The sequence below is a fragment of the Canis aureus genome, chromosome 17 (assembly GCF_053574225.1).
Source record: "Canis aureus isolate CA01 chromosome 17, VMU_Caureus_v.1.0, whole genome shotgun sequence".
Lineage (NCBI taxonomy): Eukaryota > Metazoa > Chordata > Mammalia > Carnivora > Canidae > Canis > Canis aureus.
In genome coordinates, this window is record NC_135627.1 from 39,083,437 (window position 1) to 39,104,552 (window position 21,116).

At 34.1% G+C, this 21,116-nt stretch overlaps 1 protein-coding gene and 1 long non-coding RNA gene across 7 annotated transcripts in view; one reads left to right on the forward strand and one right to left on the reverse strand.

The window, feature by feature from the left end:
• The window catches only part of LOC144287924 (uncharacterized), a 398,850-nt gene that overhangs the window by 356,708 nt on the left and 21,026 nt on the right, over positions 1-21,116 (forward strand). For 3 of the 6 annotated variants that reach the window (XM_077855422.1, XM_077855424.1, XM_077855423.1), the window contains 2 exons: positions 4,513-4,532; positions 5,106-6,191. The exons of the other annotated variants lie outside the window; for them this stretch is intronic. In XM_077855422.1, the coding sequence (XP_077711548.1) occupies positions 4,513-4,532; positions 5,106-5,243 (158 nt within the window). In that variant the 3' untranslated portion in view covers positions 5,244-6,191. Of the gene's footprint in view, positions 1-4,512; positions 4,533-5,105; positions 6,192-21,116 lie in introns of those variants that run through there. 6 annotated transcript variants of the gene reach the window in all.
• Positions 1-21,116, reverse strand: part of LOC144287925 (uncharacterized) — a 54,602-nt gene that overhangs the window by 19,676 nt on the left and 13,810 nt on the right. Inside the window, exon 2 of the long non-coding RNA XR_013355754.1 lies at positions 11,529-11,597. This is a non-coding gene — a long non-coding RNA (uncharacterized LOC144287925). The remainder of the gene's footprint in view (positions 1-11,528; positions 11,598-21,116) is intronic.

Consider the following 21,116-nt stretch of genomic DNA (forward strand, 5'->3'; position numbering starts at 1 on the left):
TTTAAGAACTTTTTATGTGTTTCTTACTAAAGCAAAAGTAAGAGAGATTTCCCTGAAATCTCCTTATCTCTTGTTTAGGGTACACATGTATATAAACTAGAAGTCTCACATTTCCCACAATTAAACTCAATATATTTTAGTATTTATCTTGGTCCATTACAAATTTTGATGCTAGATTCAACATCCTTTGTACAAAGAAGATGTAAATAATAACTTTTCTGACTTAAGGTAGTTCTAAGTGGTCAGAACCATGTTACAATTCTCCTCACCACACCAGTCATCTTAGAAAATTCTACTCTTTGGGTTTGAAGATTTACTACAATAACAATTTTGAAAGAAACTGGTATAGGATAACCGAGAAACATTCACACTCAGGATAATTTTTTCTCTAGTTCCACAAGAATTCCTAAGCCATTTTATTGTTGCAGGAACCATTAGGAGGTTCCATAAGAATGAGGAGCAGTGATAGACATTTAAGTGTGCATTTACCAAGAAATGATAGTGAAAAAAGCATCATTTTATATTCCAAGAACCATGCAAGATCTGAGGTATTACTCTTTTGCAAACTAATATGTTAGCCTGCCACATTTTCATAGATGCTGACAGAAGACTTGAGACTCGTGGGTCAGAGACAAAGGACACTATCACTTTATTTCACACCAGCAGGAGACAGTGTATCAGTTCCCCAGGCCCCTTCCAGCTCCCTCAATCTCCAACCAGGTTCCATAAAGTTGAAGCAGAGCTGCACTGAGCTGGAGATTGCACACAGTGATAGTGTCACAGTTAAAGAACCCTGAGCTTAGGAAACCCCAGTCTTTTCAGAGGGGCCACTAGCAAACTGGTCCACACTTTCCCAGGAGAGAAACATTATCTTTTTAAAAATTCCAACAAACCTGTCTACAACCCTGAAGGGGAACTATTTCTATCTTCCATGGCTGTTTGCTATACCAACATGCTTCCAGTTAAATTCAGGAGTTGATACATGTGCAGAAATGTCATGGATAATTGTCTTCCAACATTGATATGTGAGCTCTTCTAAACACCTTTATATCACTTCATTTCAATTGTGGGATTTCAAAACTTAAATTGACAAAGCTGTTACCATAATCTAAAGAAACCTAAATATTTCATATATATTTGTCACCAACGGTTGTGAAAGCCTTCCATTGAATTTATCTGAAATTTTTTAACTATAATTTACAATCATTTTTCTGGGACTAATACTCTTGGGACAATAATAGGATCAGCATAACTGTTAGATAAATATTCTAATTGAAACATTCAACAATTTTGCATGAAATTCTACCTTGTTATAATTAAATATGTTCTAACAGTTTTAAAAATTCATAGTTTTAGTCTCCAAATACCTCTTGTCTTTTTCTCTTTCTCATACTCTTTGTAATAATTCATAATATTAATATAAATAATTCGAATACATCTAAAGGGTTTTTCTCCTTCTGCTACATCTCAGGAATAGCTACTGTAATCTGAAGTTAGATCTTTGTGTTCATCCCCATATTGTATGTTGCTCAAGTCATCACCACAAAGTGAAGGCAATGTCTTTCTTATTCACGCAAGTTACTGTTCAGTAATCTACTGACTTGTGCTGCTTTGAACTGTCAAAGACTTTCAGGAATTTTAAGGAAAAACACTTTCATTTAGTTATTTGAAGTTTATGTCATCAGGACTTATTGTATATTTTTTACATTTTATTTTATTTATTTTCTTAAGTAAGCTCTAATGTCCCATGTGGGGCTTGAACTCATGACCCCAAGATCAAGAGTTGCATGCTTTACCAACTGAGCCATCCAGGCAACCCCTTTGAGGACTTATTTTAAAAGTAAGTGTGGGCACCATCAGGAAGGAAAAACAATAACCCACAAGTTGGGAGAAAAGATTTGCTTTACATCTAATCAACAAAGGATGAGTTGATAGAAAAAAAAAAGGTAGCAAAAACTAATGTGAAAATACAATCTAATAGAGAAATGGTCAAAAGTCAAAAACAAGTATATCATAGTACAAATAGTGAATAAATATGTGAAAATAGGCTCAACCTTAAGTAACACAAAATTTATAATCAAAACTACAATGAAATAATATTCTGAACCATTAACTTGGCAAGAGCTCAAATTTGTAAGAATAAGAAATGCTAGCACACTTCTGCTCAGAAACTCTCAAATACTGCTTATGGGTCAAAACCATTATAATCGCTCTGGAAAATAACTCAGCGACATCTTGTAAACAAGTAAGCCTTGTGCTTTTGTCTCAGGAAACATGAAAAAGAATGCCAGAGAAGTGTTGTGTTTAATATTATACAACTGGAAACATTGCATTATAGCAATGGGAATCAAAATTGTAAAGATAAAAGTATATATACATTATGAAAACATTTTATATGATAAAGCAAAAACTGAACATTCAAAAAATGTGGTACATATCTAAATAATAAATACATTACAAAAATAAAGAACTTGATAAAACAAACTAATTTAAAAATGTGTGTGTATGTGTGCATGTGTAGTTTCTTTTTCTGAAATAAAAGCAGAAAGATAGACTGATAAAAACCCACAAAAGAATTGGAAATGTTGGGACGCCTGGGTGGCTCAGTGGTTGAGCATCTGCCTTTGGCTCAGGGCATGATCCCTGGTCTGGGATTGAGTTCCGCATCCAGGTCTTTGCAGGGAACCTGCTTCTCCCTCTGCCTATGTCTCTGCCTCTATCTGTGTGTCTCTCATTAATAAAATCTTTTTTTTTAAATTGGAAATGTTCCCTTTCTTTAAATGGAGAGCGAGTTCACAGATCTTTACAGATTTACTATTATGCTTCATAATTTACACACGTATGTAACACTTTTTATTTAACAACTATTTCATAATAAAAAAAGAATAAAGTCAGCCTCAGCATGTAATGTTGAGGCAAAGGATTGAAAGATATCTAATCCCCTCACACACACGCACAAGAATGGGAGAGAGAGAGAGAGAGAGAGAGAGAGAGAGAGAGAAAAGAGAAAGGGACAGAGATAGAGACAGAGCACCAGAGACAGATGAGGTAGAAAGATACAGAGAGAGACAGAGAGAGACAGAGAGAGGAAGGGAGAGAGATTTTGGTTTGCTTTGGTTTGGGTTTTAAGGGCAGGTGCATTCCATCTGCTGATGTCATAGAATGTTTAGGCAAATCTTCCATATTTACCTAATCTTTGTGGCAAAAACTGGTGGGCTTTTTTAGACTAATCCTCCTTGACTTCTGAGCCTTAATTCTGTCAAGATACATTATCCTCCCCATCCTTATGAAATTAAAAATTAATACTATGAACACTCTTTAGTTTTGTCTGAATTCTAGGGAGAAAAAAAAAAACACAAAATTAAGATTGGCTTTGTGGATTTGAAGATAATTTTATAGATATTGACTCTAGTGTCCAACTACCTTTAGAGCAACTGGCAGGCTAGAAAGTTTGCTATGATTCCCTCTCCCAAGTGTTTACCTCGCCTCATTGTATATTTATTCATTAACGATGATTTATCATTTTGGGTTTATCATTATCATGTCTTTCCTTTATTTTTCTCTAAGATGTCTCCATGCTACATTAGGTTTTAATAAGGAACAAGAGAATGAGCGGAGAGAACTTAGGTTTCAGAATGCCATGGATTAAAAAAAAAAGAACTACTTTAATTGTTCTCCCCTTTAAAAAAAAAAAAAAGAGTAGGAGGTTAGGTCAAATTTAATTTTTCAAGTAAATTTGATATAGTGTTGATGCTGTTGTGCAATACATCTGTTTTATAGACTAATCAATTATTAACCACTGAATTTTAAAATGACTTGCAAAACTACATTAATATTTCATAAAACTGCTGAATTTTGTGGTATCTAAATACATGTGTTAGACTTTGTGTGGGTTCTATCGATGACTGTTTAAAAAAACCTCCAAAAGCTAATGTTGTACGTATGTTAATATTGGATACCACTACATTAGATAATTTGGGGCTCAAGTCTTCCTGTTACTGACAATATTCTAAATTATGAAATTCAATGAACCATTATTACAGACTTTCTTAAAACCAAGAGAATATGTAAATCTTAATGTTTGTGAAAATGACATTCTCAACATCATCATAAATAATATAAAATACATGGAATTTTCATTCTGATTTACTCTTTTATCTCAAGATTTTAAAATAGAGTGAAAAACTAGATTGGTTTTGATGAGAATAGATTTCACATTTAACATTATTTTATACCAGTAAATTGTGACTATGCCCTAAACTTTAGGTTAAAACTATACTTTAAAAGCCATTTTACAAAAAAATAATAATAAATAAATAAAAGCCATTTTACAGAATAAATACACGTGTGTTTGCCAAAAGTATATTTAAAGAGCCTCATAATGAAAATATAATTTTTTATGATAATAAAATGTGTAACATTTGTCGCTGCCAGATTAAATACATATATGTGTGTTTGTTAACTATTCATTAAGTAGTAAAACTGTTTTTATTCTCTTTTGCTTTTTTCCAGAATTAGGAAAACAACAAGAGGTAAATTTGAATATAAAAAAACATACTGACATTTTTCTTTGTTATTATTGAAAGATATATATATTTCACTGAATGATATGTATGTATGACACACACACATATATATATGCTGTTTTTGTCCAGCACACTAGACAGTACTTGTGGTACAAAGAAAATATAAACTATGTATTTTACATTCAATATGTGCATAAATATCTGTATGTTTTTTATGTACAGACATATATAAATACATGCATGCACATGTATATGTGTGTATATATGTTCATGTATGTGAATAGACAGTAACATGTATGTCAGGGTTTGCATATGATTAATATAATCTAAAACAGAGATTCATGAAAAAATTGTTGTTACATGAAACATGAACATTCTTATAATTAAACTCAATCACTTATTTTTTAATCCTTGCAAGAAGTCTGTAAAGACTGCTATCAGTATGAAAATAATCTCCATAATCCCTTTAAAGAGACAAATACAGGAAATAAAAAGTAAAAATGTTGACTTTACTATTATGTTTCTTTGTAAGGTCGAACACTATAACCAACTCAAACTCCTCACTCTTTTTCATTACAGCAATTCCTTTTTAAAGTAGACAAATGGCTCTTTGGGTCCCTGCAACAGGGCAGAAACCTTCAGCGTCAGGCTCAGAGTTTTTCGGTGAACCCACCTCGGTCCCTCATCACGCATCCTGCAATCCACAAGTACAACTAGCTCTCTTTGGTTTGGACAAGATGATTCTAGGCTTTACTGTAGCTTTAAATTTCTACAGGCCTCTGGTACAGTCAATTTAATTATTGTGTTTTCTATCCAGGTCTTATATTACCTATATATTTTGTGCATGATCACTTATTTTCATTCTGAAGACCTCTGTGTTTTTTCCAATTGGATTGGGGCTGCTTTTATACATTAACTAAGTTCATTGTATTATAGAATTGTAAAATCATGAAAAGATTTCTCTTTTCACCCCCATGATTACTGCAATCCTTCAAGCCCCTGCTTTTTGTTTTCTGAAGTATTAAATGGTCTCTGCCTCCAATTTCATCATACTGTCACTTAATTGATTTTTTTTCTAAAACACGAGTCTGATCATATTAGTCTTCTTAAAATCCTGCAATGGTTCCATTGCCTACAAGCTAATATCCACATATTTCACCATGATTTAAAGGCACTTCATTGATCAGTACAAACCTCCCCGCACCTTCCTTTCCAATTATTTCCCAATTACACTCTCTACTTCTGAAGTACATTACACCTCTCTACATTTGTTCATGCTGTTCCCTCTGAATAGAACACCTAACCCAATTTGTTCCTATTTCTTTCAGGCTCTAGCTCAGGCATTACTTCTACAAAATAACTCTCTGACCCGTCTGAGAGGTGGAAGAGACATCCTCCTTTCTGCTTTTCTCTAAAACCTCAAATTTAAAATATCCATTCTGCCACCACTATGCTGTGTTTATTTTTCTGTTTACCAAGCTTCAATATCAGTATTTGTTAAATTAGGTGTCTTTTTTATTAGATTCGAAATCCCTTTAGGAAAAGGTCTTCATCTTTGTATTACCAGACTTAGTACAGGGTTGAAACATAGTAGACTCTCAACTGGTATCTACTGAAAAAACAAAATGAAGCATCTACACCAGAATATAAGCCACATGAGATGAATAAAATATATGGATTATGCAAATGACTTTGTGCATTTATGATAATTTACATATTCTACATTTATATGAACACCAGAGACAGTATAGTAACATCAAAATTTTCTGAAGTGCTTATGAAAATACAGATTTTGGAGTCTCAAGAACTAGAAATTTTTATTTCTTAGGTCTGTGGGACACAGAAATCTGTATTTGGCTAACTCTCAAGGAGGTTCTTTTACATACTCAAGTATGAAAATAAATCCTTATAAAATATTGCAAGAAAAAATGGGGTAATATTTTAATGGACTGGTTGACATGAAGAAAAGTCTCATCTTTGTTTCCATGATGAGCAGAGTTGAATTATGAAATTCTAAATCCCCGAGTCTTGATCATGGACAAGTTTCCTCATATGTGAATTTAGCTGTCTCCAAATATCTCAAGATGGCATATATAATCTTTTTTTCTTCTAAAACCAGAGTTGCTTAATACTTTTAGCAGTCATCGTTGTTTGATAACTTAAGCACTAAATATGCTCAAATGAAATGCCTCCTTAAATTAAATCTCTATTAGTAGAATTTCTGAAAGACGGTCAAAGTTTACATAATATATGCATTTATTGATCATATATATTCATATACTTTATTAATATAAGTTTCAGTAATCAGAAGATAAGTGATGAAGGTAAAAATCTCTCTGAAACTTAAAATATAGTGTATTAAATATACAGTATAATTCTTCAGACATATTTACTAAAATATTTGTGTCTGATCCATGTTCTTAAATACAATTAGTATATAATTAATGGAGTTAAGATAATATAAGCAAGTATTATTTTTTTGGAATATTTAGTAACCTTCTTTTCTCAGGGATATATATGATTGCAAAAAAGTTTGTATTTCTGTATGGACACACACACACACACACACACACACAGAGTCACGTACAATTTCTTGTCTTAAGTGCCATATGGTCTCTTTTTAAATCTTTTGTCTTCCAGATTGTATAGACTTTTACTATTGATTTGGCTTATCTAACTCATTTTCAGAAATGAAATGAGTTTTCTGATTAACTTGACTCATTCTTAAATGTATAGATTAAATGCCCCTGAATGTGTCTGCTCACATCTGGTATTCCAGATGTTTGCTATAATAATCATATAAAAATCGACACAGCATTTCCAGGGCCATGAAAAACACTGAAGAATGAATAAAGGCAGAATTGTATCTCTTCCTGCATATGATTCCCTAGAAATTGGGTATTCTGTACTGCACGACCCAAATCAATTCAAAACCCCAAAACCAAAACAGTTCTAACCCAGACTTAAACAAACTAGAGTCCTAAATAGCATGAAATAAATTTCTCATTCAAAGATTCTTCTGAGTACAGAAATCTTACCATAAAAATACCCTAAAAAGAAGCATCTTGAAATATTTTCTTTATTATGATGACTTTTAAAAATCAGAACTGGTGTTTGGTGGGGTATGGTGCTGTCTGGGCCATACAGACCCATACAGGAGTTAGACAGCCACACAGCCACACAGCCACACAGAAGAGGATTTTAAGGGAAAGTTCAAGTTACAGATATTAGGAGAGAGGGTGGTACCACATAGGTGTCACTTCAGTAGCAGTTGCCATCAGATAATAGTTTGGGACACCGATGGATTGGGCAACATGAATGTTTCTGTGTTAAGTAGCAGTGAGATGTTTCAGAATGGGAATGTAGTACGAGGATTTATAGCACATCCTGTACTATAGTAGCTGAGGAACAGAAAAGTAGCTGAGGCACAGAAATTTATCTTCAACTTGCCTGAATTAATAATTGAGATTCTCAATATGAATGCTAGCAAGAATTTCTGAGTTCATGGCTCTGTACTGGGAGATTTCAATTAAAACTGCTAGGTAATTTTCTATAATTGTTCTTCCTTCAAATAATGGTCCTTTGCATAAAGCCAAACTTAAGAGTACATAGGTAGGTTGAAAATTTTTAAGTACACTCTGACATACTGAAATAATGGGTATAAATATTGAGACAAAATGAATAATGCAGATTTCAATTATAATTAAAACAAATTCAGGAAGGTAAGTAGAGAATGTGGAAGGCAAAATCTAACAAAAATATCTGTGGAAATAATTCTGTCTATATGAGAATGATATCATTTGATGCCTCAAATTCTAATGCAATGAATAATCAATTAAAAGAATTATGGCTTTTCGGGGCATCTTGGTGGCTTAGTGGGTTAAGTGTCTGCCTTCGGCTCAGGTTATGATCTCAGGGTCCTGGGATGGAGCCCCACGGAGGGCTCCCTGCTTAGTGCAGAGTCTGCTTGTCCTTCTCTCTCTGCCTCCCCCGCCCTCACTTACGCTCTCTCTGTCTCTCTCAAATAAATAAATAAATAAATAATATTTAAAAAATAAGAGAATTATTACTTTTAGATCAAGTGAAGCAATACTCCACTATGTTCTACATACCTAGTGTTCAATTCTGGATACTTTTTTTACAAAGAACATTGGCAATTACATGTTGAAGAGAGCAATTAGTTTAATTTCAACTTATCATATACCAGCATGCTGATAAATGCCAAATACTTTGCTAGATATTAGAGAGGGTCTAGAAAGCATTATAGGGAATATAACCTGTAAAAGTGAGAGTATACTTACCTGGAAAAGCGAAGACTTTGTATGAAGTAGATGAGGTTAGAAGGAATACATCACATCTCTTTTGAATGTATAAAAGACCTAGCACCCAGAGCAATGAGACTCATTTAAAAGTAACTTCATAGAAAAGAAACTGAATGGGGTATCTTATGAGGTAGTAATTTTCCTATTGATCTACATGTTCAAGCAGAAGACTGGTGACAGTGTTTAGGTAACCTGAAATAAAGATGGGGTTGCACTTATGTTTGGTGGAAAACTGCTTGCAATTCAAAAATTTGTTTCTTTCCGGCTATTGTATGGCATGTACAGAAACAGAAGCTAGAGATACTGTCTTTTATTATTTTCAATATACTTTGACTTATCTGGGTGATATTCACCAGCCTGCCTCATCTCCCTCAGCAAGCAGATAATGCATGATGGCCACTTCATATCAAAAAGAATATATAGGCTGTGAAATGTTGCTCCAACTATATATACTTTGTCCTGGAGTATAGCAATACAATAGTTTGCCTTTTCCAGAAAGATGGAAAATGATATATCTAATGTGAAGGACCATGAGGAATTTGGAGAAGGAGCTATTATTTGAAACTTCACCAAAACATTATTTTATTTACTATTTATCTCATTTACTATGTTGAAAAAAAAAAGTCTATGATTATACTCTTTCTGATGTCTTAAGTACCAAAATTATTATACCTCTATTTTCTTACTTCACCTGTATTGTACTATAAACACAATTTATTCTTTTATTCTCACTGTGATGGGAGGACAATTTGGGATGAGAATTTAACAAATGTGTCCTATTTGCTTCTCAAGTAGCTTTAAGAACAATGTAGGATATAAAATCACGAGCAGCTCGTGATATATTTATTTCCTTTTGAATAATATGGGAGCTTAATAGATGCCAGATAGGATTCTTAATACATCATACAAATTTTCTCATTTAAGCAAGTTTCAATTACATAATTTGATAACTCCTCCATAGATGTTGAAAGAAAAGCTGATTCTCACCTACTAAACAAACCAAGCTAATTGGCCATTGTTTACAATCCTAGCAATGTTCAAGGTATTACTTTGTTTCAAAATAAATCTAAGACTGTTCTTGACACAAATAGTTTAATACTTTCCCAAGAGATGGATGTTATATCCACAAAATCATGTTAGCCTTGAGGTATCCTTAAAAGTGACCAACATAAAGCAATCCTTTCACTAACTTTCATATAATTACAAAAGACAGTCTTTTTTTTTTTTTCCAAATATCTGGATAATAAAAATCATTTTGAATGTGAAACATTTCAACCATACTTAAATGTTGCATATTCCTTATTATGCTGGTTTTCTCTACTTCAGCAGATGTTTTACATGACAGTTTAGCTGACCTATAATGTCTTTGCTGAGGACAGATGTCCTGGCTAGCACTGGTAACTATTTTGTTACAGTACAAAGGTGTGAAAATGGCTGCAAAAGAATTCCAAGCAGTTCAAACCCAAGGATTTTGGGAACAAAACAGTGAAAAAAATTATCATGTAGCAGAAGCAGTTGGAAAGTTCTGTGCCTCTACCGCACTACCCAGCACTTAAAGCATAATCAGTTTTGTAGATGAAAATGGTACACCCTACATGGCACACAGCTACTCCAGAGAGCTCTTAAGTAGTTTTCTTTACTTCTTTTTTTTTAAAAAAAAAGATTTTTTTTTATTAATGATAGTCACAGAGAGAGAGAGAGGCAGAGACATAAGCAGGCTCCATGCACCGGGAGCCTGACGTGGGATTCGATCCCGGGTCTCCAGGATCGCGCCCTGGGCCAAAGGCAGGCGCCAAACCGCTGCGCCACCCAGGGATCCCAGTTTTCTTTACTTCTAAACTAACTCCACATAAGTCATGGGCTTGGGTCACAGATTATAAAGTAGAGAACTCTGGAAATCCAAGCTTATAAAAGTAAAGATGATCAATCTGCAATCGGTTCAAGTCTTTGTATATGTAATATTCAAAATTATCTTCAGAAATTATTTTAGAAAATGAAGACTGAAATAAGCTAATTTATTTTGCTCTAGAATTCATTCTAAAGTGGGTAAAAATATGAAAACAACTGTTGGGAATCAGCTAAATTTAACCTCAAACAAGACAGTTTTCATTAGCAATTTTGAATCCTGACTGCAATAGGTATTTTAGGAAATAATTCACACTGAGTAAACATATGTCCCCAAGTCACATTATGTATTTTTCATTCTTTTCACGAGTAGCATTTGTTAACATATAAAAAATTGAAATACAAGAACTGTATTAGTTAATTATACATTTTGTCCGACATTACTTAAGGAAAGCAAGTCAGAAAGGAAAATATAGAAATATACCTATATAAATGTAGTAGAAAGAACACTCAATCTTGGTCAAATACTGAGTTTTAACCACACAAGCAAGTTAAACATTTTAGATATTATTACCTTTGTCTATAAAATATAGAAAATCATATGTACCTTATGTACCTCACAATGTTAATGTATGTTAAAAAGTGATTGTAAAAATGAAGCTGTTGGAAACCATAGGAAAGCACGTAACTAAGTGACTAATGAATGAACAGATACTGAAAAGGTTGGTTTGCTTGAAGTTCATAAATTTGCAGTTATCTTAGTTCTAATTGAAGAGTATGTCCTTCTTAAAGGAGGCTGGTTCCAACAACCTTATGTCCCCTGGCTTTGGCTTACCTTCTGGTCAAATTCTCCAATCTTCTGGTGGCTTCCAAGACCTACCAGTCTTCCAAAATGTGTTATTTCCTACATAAGAGAGTCAGAGTTGGGTTTTGCTGCTTGGGATCAAAAACCTGATTGTCATATAATGATTTTGCCAAGAGTGTGTTTTGATACATAGCATGGCTATAGTAATATAATTGGTACTCTTGTAAGGTTTAAAACATGATTATTGATTTTGGGAGTTTCTCTTCATTTCTAAAAAAATACTTTATTTTTTTTTGAAGTTTTTATTTAAATTCCAGTTAGTTAAGATACAGTGTAATATTAGTTTCAAGCAATGTAGTGATTCAACACTTTCCATACAATACCTGGTGCTCATCACAGGTGCCCTCCTTAATCCCCATGGCCTATTTCACCCATGCCCCACCTATCTGCCCTCTGGTAACCATCAGTTTGTTCTCTGTAGTTTAGAGTCTGTTCTTGGTTTGCCTTCCTCTCTCTTCTCCCCTCTGTTTGTTTTGTTCCTCAAATTTCACGTATAGAAAATACTTATTTCTTTCTATCTCTCTGATCTTTTAGATATCCTAATATGATAATACTATATTTTGGTAGTCTGAAACCTCTTCTATGATGTTTTACCTGAAATGGCCAAACTTATGGAGACATTCCATATCCCAGTCAGAACTTAAATTATATTATGGTAATTACTATCCAAAAAAGAATCAGTTAGAAGCAGTAAATACCAAAATAAGAGGGTTGCTATGTTAGTAATGCATATTTTAGTGTCTACAATTCTACTTTTTACTGAAATACAGTGTTTCTACCTTTCACTTGTGTAATGGAATTGATAGCATATTTCTGAGGACTGATTTATTTGGCCCAGTTTGTATGAATTGATTCATTTTGGAACATTTGACAGAATGGTTGGTATCAAAATAATGCTGTATACAGAGCACATAAACACATTATTGAATGAAGAATGAACTGAAAGATCATAAGTTCTCAAAGATGATGCTCACAGCAAGAGGATTAAATTGCATAAAAATCAAGTCACTACTCTGAAATACACGGTGTAATAAAAGCTTGAAAGAAAAATGTGAGATGAACTCAATTTCTCAGCCATTGCCATGAGTGTAGATGTGCTTCCTGCTGTTATGTGAACAATTACCATGCCTGGAGGGAACTGAATGAATGCTGGCACCTATTGGTAGACGGAATAAAAACCTAAGCTTATTCTCCTATCATGAGGCTCACATGCCATATGCTACAAACTAATACATTAAGTCGGCATAATGAGGAAGATAACACATTTTACCATTGCTTGCTTACACTGCAAAAACTGGAACACCATTATATAAATTGCCTGAAATTCACTGAATTTCTTTTTTCTCGCAATTCTTAGACATTTAGAAGACACGAATCATGTAGAAAATATACCAGTTGATTCACTTAAGAGTATAACGTACTTTAAACTTTGTCCCAAATATTATTCTTTCCATTTTCTCTGGAGTCTTCCAAGTTATATGCTATGCAATTACCATTGATATATATATATATTCCCTATATATCTTTTTCATAAAATATAAGAATGCATAGAAAATATTGGAAATGATACATAGGATCTTATTTTAATTTTGTGAATTATTCTTATAAATATAATTTAATTGTATAGTTTTAACATCAATGTTAACGTTATGACTATGTTTTCTGTATAGTAAAGATATAAAATGTCTAGCATAGTTTGCTTTAAAGCAAGAAGTCAGAGACAATACTTAACTATTGACTGATAATTGATATGTGGAATGCTTGAAACTTAAAAGTTGTATAACCAAATATTATTTCTGAATATCAAAATGATGATGTATGGTGGAAAAATGGGCTACTACCTCAACTAAAGAGGAAACAGGGGCACTTATGTGGGTCACTTAGCTAAATGGCTGACTCTTGATTTCAGCTCAGGTTATGATCCCAGAGTCATTAGATTGAGCCCAGTGTAGGGCTACACACTTAACACCAAGTCAGCTTTAGATTCTCTCCTTCTCTGTCTGCCTACTCCCCCACCCTTATTTATACTCCCTCCCCTCAAATAAATAAATAGATCTTTAAAAAAATAAAGATGAAACAATTTCAATCCTTCCTTCCAATTATTCCTGATAGAAACCACATGGTTATCTATGAACAAACAAACGAAAGGGTAGGGTATGGTGAAGCTACCAAGGGGGAAAATAATAATGTGCATATGATTGTTATGTCCCTAGACCTCTCATCAAATCAGACCATCAACAAAGTGTTTTGCATTTGACCAGGCACTGTGGAATATTCAAGGAAGTTAAGACACATTTTTTCTTCTCAAGGTGTTTAAATTTCAGATAGGGTGCCAATACATGCAGAGGTAAAATGTTAAAAATAAAAACTCAGGACAGAAAAATGAATGCAACGTAAGCGGAATAGACCAAACGACCATGGGACTCGTAAAAAGTTGGAAGACTTAGTACAGAAGATTGGAGTTGGCTGGTTTGTGGAGGATGTGAACGATACAGATAGATAAGAAAAGATGTTACAGAATGCCATGGAAAGACAAGCCAGAAAAAGCAATGCCATTACAGTAGCAAGAAGTATGTTTTGTCTTCAGGAGAAAGGAGTAGTACTGCTTGATGAAATGTCACAGAATAATTTGATACATGTTTGGTTAGGAAGGAGCAGATAGTTCATGGAAAATATTGAAGAAGAACAGATTTTTGGACCTGATCTGCTGGATAATAAGGAAATACTGTAGAAAACACAATTTCACTCAAAACTAATACATATTAATGTAATTCCCAGCTACTGCTTGGCCATTGTGCAGGATGTTATCTAGCTAAAATAATTTCCCCTGCTTTATAGTTTCAAAGGAAGGGGAAGACACTAGGAGTTCTATCATCTAGGATAGCCTAACTGTTATTGATATTATCTTTTAGTTAGGTATTCTAGGTGTATCATCTAGTATTGGTGTGTGGTTTCTTCATCTTGAACATGTTTTCTGCCTTGCTTAAAAGTTTATTTTTAGGCATCAAAAAGGAAAAAAATAAAACATGGTTAAGATCACTCTTACACTGACACCTTTAAATGTTGATTTCTCTGATACATACCTCTTACATCAAAATGTGTAGCAATGATATATAAATACATGTAAAGAGATTTTAAATGTTCAGCAAAATAAGCATTTCCAACTACCAAATATAGAATGTAAATGTAAAGCAATTAATAAAAGGTAAAGTCACGTACTTCCTGGGTTTAGAGCATCAGTGTAAGCTAGAAAAACCTGAAGTTCAATCTGTCAAAGTAATAAAAATGGAAACTGCACTATATAAGATGGGGTGGAGGTCAACAGATAGGCTCACCTCTTAAAACACAGCTGAAGAGGATTTCCACTGATAGTGAAAGGAGCTAAAATAAGCCTAAAATTATGCTTTATTAGAAATGATGAATCTGGGAAGTAGGTGGACAAAAACCCAGCCAAGACTGGGAAAACAGTCTACTTCTGGCATGGCATTTGAATTTACCATATCCTCAGTGTCATTGTAGGATAGGAGCTCCAAGCTGACACTTTCAGAATGGGCTCTACATTATGGATCTTGTGGATTCTTTGGAGGCACTTAAATCCAGTATACAGGGCAGCTCGAGTGCCTCAGCGATTTAGCGCTGGCTTCAGCCCAGGGTGAGATCCTGGAGACCTGGGATGGAGTCCCACATCCCGCTCCCTGCGTGGAGCCTGCTTCTCCCTCTGCCTGTGTCTCTGCCTCTCTCTCTCTCCCTGTGTCTCTCATGAATAAAATAAATAAAATCTTTTAAAATAAATAAATAAATCCAGTATACAAGATGGGTTATGAGAAAGAGAGAACTATAGAGAAAAAATTACTGCTCTAATTACTGCCACATACCACACGAAATGAACCTGGGAAATCAAAATTCTAACAAACGCGAAGAATGAAAAGCTAGCAAATTCCTCTAAATGAATTTACACTAAATTAAATAGGAATAATGTGATAACATGTAAAAACTTTTACATACTTCTATTTAATATTGTTAAAGAGGTGAGGGAATAAGACTCAAAAATTCATTTCTGCAAAAACACTGCAGAAGTGAGACAATATCAGACAACACTAAAAAAGTCCATTGAAAATATTTGAAAAAAATATGAATATTGAAAACAAAAACTCAGGATAAACTCCAGAATGTTTAGAGTTGAGGTCCACCAAGCTAATTGGACCTGATGATGAACAAGATTTCTGGATGCTTTGGAGATGAGAGATAAAGTCTTCAAAAACTTGGAGGTTGCCACATCAGTGAAACATTTAGGGTTTCAGTAATCATTGGTCTGCAAGGATATTCTTATAAGTCAGTTCTTAAACTTTATTGTGCATTCATATTTCTGGTTAGTAGGTCTGACTTAGAGCTCAAGAATATATATTTCTAGTAAGTTCTCTAGTTATGCAAAGTCTTGTCATCTGTAGCATGAAGCAAGAAGCAAATCCTTGTAGTATTGGGCACCAGCCAAGGTCAGGTGCCTGACCATGTGACATCAATTAATAAGTATCATTATAGTCAGAGACTCATAATTTTGGGTGCATATAGCAGCAATTCATCACACAATAGAAATGATATACTTGGGATGGGAGTCCTTGAAGTTCCAGAAGTCATAAGTAAGATATATAAACAAGAAGCCCAGACTCTCATGTTACCCACCTCTGTTTGACTGCTACCTCTCCTTCAGCTTTTCACCTATAGTCTCCTAGAGGGTTCTCTAAGTCTCACTGACAAAGGTGGATACTAATTTAGCTCTATTTTACAGGTAAGTTGTTTCTTTAAAAGTGACCAACATAAAGCAATCCTTTCACTAACTTTCATATAATTACAAAAGACAGTCTTTTTTTTTTTTTCCAAATATCTGGATAATAAAAATCATTTTGAATGTGAAACATTTCAACCATACTTAAATGTTGCATATTCCTTATTATGCTGGTTTTCTCTACTTCAGCAGATGTTTTACATGACAGTTTAGCTGACCTATAATGTCTTTGCTGAGGACAGATGTCCTGGCTAGCACTGGTAACTATTTTGTTACAGTACAAAGGTGTGAAAATGGCTGCAAAAGAATTCCAAGCAGTTCAAACCCGAGGATTTTGGGAACAAAACAGTGAAAAAAATTCTCATGTAGCAGAAGCAGTTGGAAAGTTCTGTGCCTCTACCCCACTACCCAGCACTTAAAGCATAATCAGACTACTTTCAAACCACAATCCATTTTCAGGGCTAGCCCTGAAGACTGTGAGATGGAAGAAATATCTTCCCAATGGGAAGAATGATATGCCATGCACACTGGTCATTTTGGGGGGAAATGGCCCTATGTACCAATATACAATGACGCCTAGGCAAGCATGGATGGTTTACCAGTTTGGTCCAGATATTTGAAGGACAAATTTGGGAAAATTAGAGTCAAAAGAGAGTGACAATGAGCTGGACAGAATATTTCTAGTCTATGTCTACCAGCCTCTTTCCTTATAATCTCTTATGCTTGTACAGTGGGCCCAGGAAGAGAGTGCACATGGTAGCAGGGTTGTAAACCATATGCGGGCTCAAGGACATATGTTCACTATCACCACCTATAAACCTGCCAGCAGAAGAAAACAAGTCTGAGTCCTTTATCTCAGCACCATTCCTCAAAGAGACCTCTGGTGCCAGATTGAATATAATGGACCCTTTCTACCCTGGAATGTGCAGCAATTCATTCTTACTGGAATTGACATCTACCTCAGATAGAAGTTTGTCTTCCTTGTCTGCTGCAGGGCCCCTGAGAACATTATCATCTTGAGACAAAGAGAAACTCTGACTTATTGGCATGGGATCCTATACAGCATTGCCTCATACCAAGGGACCAATTTTATGGCAAAAGAGCTTGAACAATGAGCTCTTAATCACAGAAATCACTGCTTCTACAGTATGTTACATTACAAAAACATAACCTAATAGAATCATGGATTGGAAATAAAAGTCACCACTAAGAAATAGCTCAGATTAACATCTCTTCTGAGTTGAGTTGCAATTTTCTCATTTGCTTTGAATGACAAACTTACATATGATGATAGGTCCTGAGAAACTGGAATGCTTGGATCTAGGAATCATGGGTGGGAGTAGGATTGGCCCCTTTAAACATTACTGCAGGAGATCTACTTGGGAAACAAAAGGGCAAGAATAGTGAAGTAGATTTTGAAGAACAAATTTGGGAAGACTCACTCTAGCACATATTAAGACAGTGTATCATTAATATAGATCGACAAAATAGAATGGCAACATGTGAAATGACAGATTTGACTTTACAAAAGCAGTAAAGAATGAACTTTCTGTTTAGTAGACTTAAGATAACTCATTGTTCACATGCATATAAACTTGGATTCTTTCCTCCTACTGTGTGACAAAAATCCATTCCAGGTAGATTGCGATTTAAATGAGAAAAACAAAATGTTCAAATTTTAAAAGAAAGTATAAGAAAACGTGACCCTTTTTACATTCTGTATATAAGTGGTATCACGTAGTATTTGTTTTTCTCTGACTTATTTCACTTAGAAATTAATTTATTCATTCATAAGTTTTTTAAAAAGAACATATGACCTCAGGGATATTAAAGAAGAAACAAAGAGCACAAAATGTACAAGGAAATATTTATAAATTTGACTATAATTGACTTACATTTTGTCTAAATAAAGATACCAAAAACAAGGCGAAAAGAAAAGCTACAATCTGAAAGAAAACACTTACAAGGCCTAGATAACAAAACAAAAGTTTGAATTACTTATTAAGAACTTCTCCAATAATAATAAATCAATAATAAGATGACATATAACCCAATAGGAAAATTGACAACAATAAAAACAATTCAAAAAAAAAAAAAAAACAATTCACACAGAAGGAAATCTAAACAAAGAGTGAACACACAAAAAAAAATATTATGCCACTAGTGTCCACAGAAATGAAAGTTAAAACACAATTAGATGCCATTTTCTTTTTTTTTAATTTATTTTTTATTGGTGTTCAATTTACTAACATACAGAATAACCCCCAGTGCCCGTCACCCATTCACTCCCACCCCCCGCCCGCCTCCCCTTCTACCACCCCTAGTTCGTTTCCCAGAGTTAGCAGTCTTTACGTTCTGTCTCCCTTTCTGATATTTCCCACACATTTCTTCTCCCTTCCCTTATTTTCCCTTTCACTATTATTTATATTCCCCAAATGAATGAGAACATATAATGTTTGTCCTTCTCCGACTGACTTACCATTTTCATAATTATTATAATGGAAAGAAATTCTAGATACTTGATAATGTCAAGAACTGTCAAAGATGGGGAAAAAATACAATTAGGAATTGTCTCGTACTTCTGATGAAGTGTAAAATAACAGCAGCCAGCAGCGCTTGGGAAAGTAATTTGGCAATATCCAGAAAAGTTTAAGAGACATTGTATCATTTAGAATGATGTTCACATATAAGTAACTGTAAACTAGATTACAGTGGTTTAATCAAGGAAGAGGTTTGTCTCATGCATTAAAATAAAAATTATCCAGACAGGTATCCCAGCGCTGAAACAATGGCTAACCATGCCCTGAAGGAACCAGACCTATTTTATCACTCTGTTTTCCTTAATGTGTGGCTGCTGCACCTCCAGAATCACCACAGTCCCAGGCAAAGAAAAGGTTAGAGATGACTGAGTCAGCACTGACAACGTATTGGCTACCTCTAGCTGAAAAAGAGATGGGGATCCAGAATACAGGATCCAGTTTGCTTTACAAACTCTAAAGTTGAGGTAGCCAAATGTAAAAGTGGTTTAAGTAACGTTGAATGAGACAGTTTGCAATATGTACTTCATAGGTGCACGGGCATGCATGTACACACACACACACAGGATATATATAGGATATAATATATATAATATATGTAATATAGAGAGAGAATATGTGTACACACACACACATATATATGTTATATATATATATAACTATACATCCTATATATATATATAACTCTATATCCTAGTGCTTTGCTACTCAGTGTGTTCTGTTCTGTTTTCCATGAACAAGCAGCAGAGGCATCACTTTGGAATTTGTTAGAAATTTATAATCTCAGGCTCCATCCCATATCTACTGAATCAGTATGTGAATTTTAACAGGAATCCCAGGTGGATCCACATGCAAATTAACATTTGAGAAGCACCACTCTAGAGAAACCACTGCACGTGTAACAATGTGCATTGCATCTTACAGGGAAACATGGAAATAAACTAAATGCCCATTAATAACAGAATATTGAATATATTAAGAATTCAGAATATTGAAATAAATATTGAATATAAATGTATTTATTTAATAGAATGATTTACAGGGCAGTTGAAATGAGTGACTAGATTGGTATTAATTTGGACAAATATCAGAAGCATAACATTGATTTTAAAAGATACGTTGCAAAACTAAATCAATAGCATGGCATAATTTGTATATATATATGTATATATTAAGGATTTATTTATTCATTTGAGGGGGGTTGCAAGGGAGAAAATCCCATACAGACTCCCCACTGGCCACAGAGCCCAAATGCAGGACTCAGCCTCAGGCCCCTGAGATCATGATGAAAGCCGGAATCAAGAGTCAGACACTCAACTGATTGAGCCCCCTAGGTGCCCCATTTTTTAAAGTACAAAACAGTACATTTTATATGGATACATACAGACTTATTAAAATATTTTAAAATGTGTGGATGTAGTTTGTTTAGCAACTTCATGATCTTGATTAACTTGAGATGAAGATGGAAGAAAAGGTGATTGAAAAAAGTACAAAGCGGTTTCAATTGCATCTGTTGTATTTCGTTTCTTAAAAAAAAAACAAGCAACTATGGCAAAATGTTAAGAAATGTATGTGTATGTTTACACTGATGTCTGCAGAATTATTCTTTAAACTTTTTTATATGTTTAAAATATTTCATAAAATATTTTTAAAGATAAAATGAATGCAGATAATTTTTTGAAAGGATAGTAATGGTGTAACTCTTTTCACACTGGCAATTTGTTCTTAAATGATTTAGCAATAGCTGGGTAAAATGGATACATTATTTATGAAGATTAAGTAAGTCAACATTAGAGCAACATTTGTAACTGATTTTTATGATAGTGAGTCCAGAATATTTCAATGAATTTGCAGCACTTTCCTGGTAATAGCACAGTTAGGGAACTCAAGAATATATCTAAATACATGCACACATATTTATAACAAGCATGCTTCAAAACTACTAAAGATGAATAGAAAAAATGTAGCGAAGCTGAATATTATGCCTGTTTTTGAAAGGAATCTGAATACTCTTGGAACCTATATGCCATTCTCCCAGTGTCTTGTAGTTTACTCTTCACCAAGTGCTTTGGCTTGGACAGTGATGTTTATTATATGCTTGCTCCCGTTCAAAACAATAGATTCGCTTGAAAATTTTGCATCCCAGTTCTTGTCGTTAGGTTTGCTTCATTTTTAGTACACACCTTTCTCTGTGTTTTTAGTCCTTAACATCAGCACTAGAAACAGCATATTGTTTTA